This window comes from Sinocyclocheilus anshuiensis, unplaced genomic scaffold, assembly GCF_001515605.1.
Source record: "Sinocyclocheilus anshuiensis isolate Anshui unplaced genomic scaffold, SAMN03320099.WGS_v1.1 scaffold653, whole genome shotgun sequence".
Classification (NCBI taxonomy): domain Eukaryota; kingdom Metazoa; phylum Chordata; class Actinopteri; order Cypriniformes; family Cyprinidae; genus Sinocyclocheilus; species Sinocyclocheilus anshuiensis.
In genome coordinates this window covers 676,887-678,718 of record NW_015540902.1, presented here as the reverse complement: position 1 = coordinate 678,718, position 1,832 = coordinate 676,887, and the positions used below count along the sequence as shown (strand labels likewise).

The window sequence follows — 1,832 nt, the reverse complement described above, 5'->3', positions numbered from 1 at the left end:
GGTTCTGCATTAGCAGGAATGTTCCTGAAATGGGTCTTGTTGGGGTCATTTTAAGCTACATTGGTGTAAAACTATATTTAAAACCATTGTTGTTTACCATGAGTTAATTGGTTAAAAACTGGTGTAAATATTGTGCGATTTGATTTGGATGTGCATGAGTGTGAGTGTTTGAAAGGAACTGAACCTCTTTTGAAACTACATTATGCACTCATTATGCACACATAAACTACAAGGAGCTGAAGCAATGTACCACAGGCTCACTGTATCACAGCGTAAACAACTATTGCAAGTATTGGCCCTAAAATGAAATGAAATATTTAAATGTTACTCCCAACATTTAGTTACTGCAATCTATACGTTGTTAATAGCTGGGTAAAGAAGGAAGAAAGGTACAGTTAAAACAGTAATACTGCAAAATATTATTATTATCATTTAAAATTATAGTTTTCTATTTGAATTGATATTGAAATGTTATGTACATGAAATGTAAACGATCAATGTTGAAAACATTTGTGTTGCTTAATATTTTTGTGACGGTTGTCTGATGATTAGAAAGAATTTATTTTAGAAATAGAAACTTATTTGTAACAATGTAAATCAGTTTGGTCAATTTCATGTGCCCTTGCTGAATAAAAGTGTTAATAAAAATAATAAATAAATGTGACCCCAAACTTTTGAACAGTAGTGTAGATCAGTAGGTAGGTAAGTATGGGTCGGTCAATAGATGGATACATGCTTTTATCTAAAGTGACTTACATATGACAGATTCTTTCTTTCCTTCTTTCAGTGGCAGGTGGAGGCTCAAGAGTATTGTCCTAGTGCAAAGTTGGTGCTGGTTGGCTGTAAGTTGGATATGAGAACAGATGTCAGCACCTTACGGGAACTGTCCAAACAGAGACTCATACCTGTCACTCATGAACAGGTGAGCGTACACACACACACACACACACACACTCACACACACACAGAGGACTGGAACATGAAGAGAAAATAGATTGTTTTAGGACATTAGTGTTTATTCAAGTGCTGCTGCACAAACATAAGAACAAAGACACATGGTATTACACAAACATGCCTTTACATAGTCTGGAAGTCTGCTAGCAAGTTACAGTACAAATATACCTTGTAGACTGTCAATTAAAGATCAAAAAAAGATGTGTGCTGTGTGAATACATTATACAGAGGAGTTCTATTTATTAACTTCAAGTTTGCTTTTATTTTTATCATTGTGGTATTGCTTCGCAGACCTAAGTGTCACAAACTGTGTAAAGCAGATGCAAAAAGAATTAAAAAAAAAGGGTTTGGAATTTTTTGTGTGGACAATTTCAGTATTTACCTTTACTAAAAAGACACTCTTTTTTTTTTTTTTTTTCAGTGTCATATTTTAATTTTGTCTCTTGGGACACACTTCTCTAGAAATCGCAGATCTGTAGCAAGCTCATTTGTGTGGAACTAAATCCCTGGAATTCTGGAGTTCTATGAATCTTTCCCCAGCATTAGCCATGATTAGCATTAGCGTTAGCAGAACAAAGACATCTGTGACTTCTGCTGTTCGCTCCTTTACATGTGTGACAGCACCATCAGTCATGCTTCATGACATTACAAAGACTTAATTCACACTATAGTGAAACACCAACGCAAATGCTGTCAAAGGATAGACGTGGTATATTTTTGTGAGCCAGAATTTCTGTAGTTAATGTGCGAAGTTTGGGTTTTCTAGGTTACATACAAGTTAGGGATAGTTCACTCAAAAATGAAAATCCTTCATTGTTTAATCACCCTCATGTCATTTCAAACCTGTAAGACTTTTACTGTACAGATTTAAAAACACC

The 1,832-nt window shown here is 34.9% G+C and overlaps 1 protein-coding gene across 1 annotated transcript in view; it reads left to right on the top strand.

The window, feature by feature from the left end:
* LOC107689095 (rho-related GTP-binding protein RhoN-like) overlaps nucleotides 1-994 on the top strand; it is a 16,460-nt gene extending 15,466 nt beyond the window's left edge. Inside the window, exon 4 of the mRNA XM_016487001.1 lies at nucleotides 788-994. Coding sequence (XP_016342487.1) covers nucleotides 788-994 — 207 coding nt within the window. The remainder of the gene's footprint in view (nucleotides 1-787) is intronic.
* Nucleotides 995-1,832: the final 838 nt, after the last annotated feature.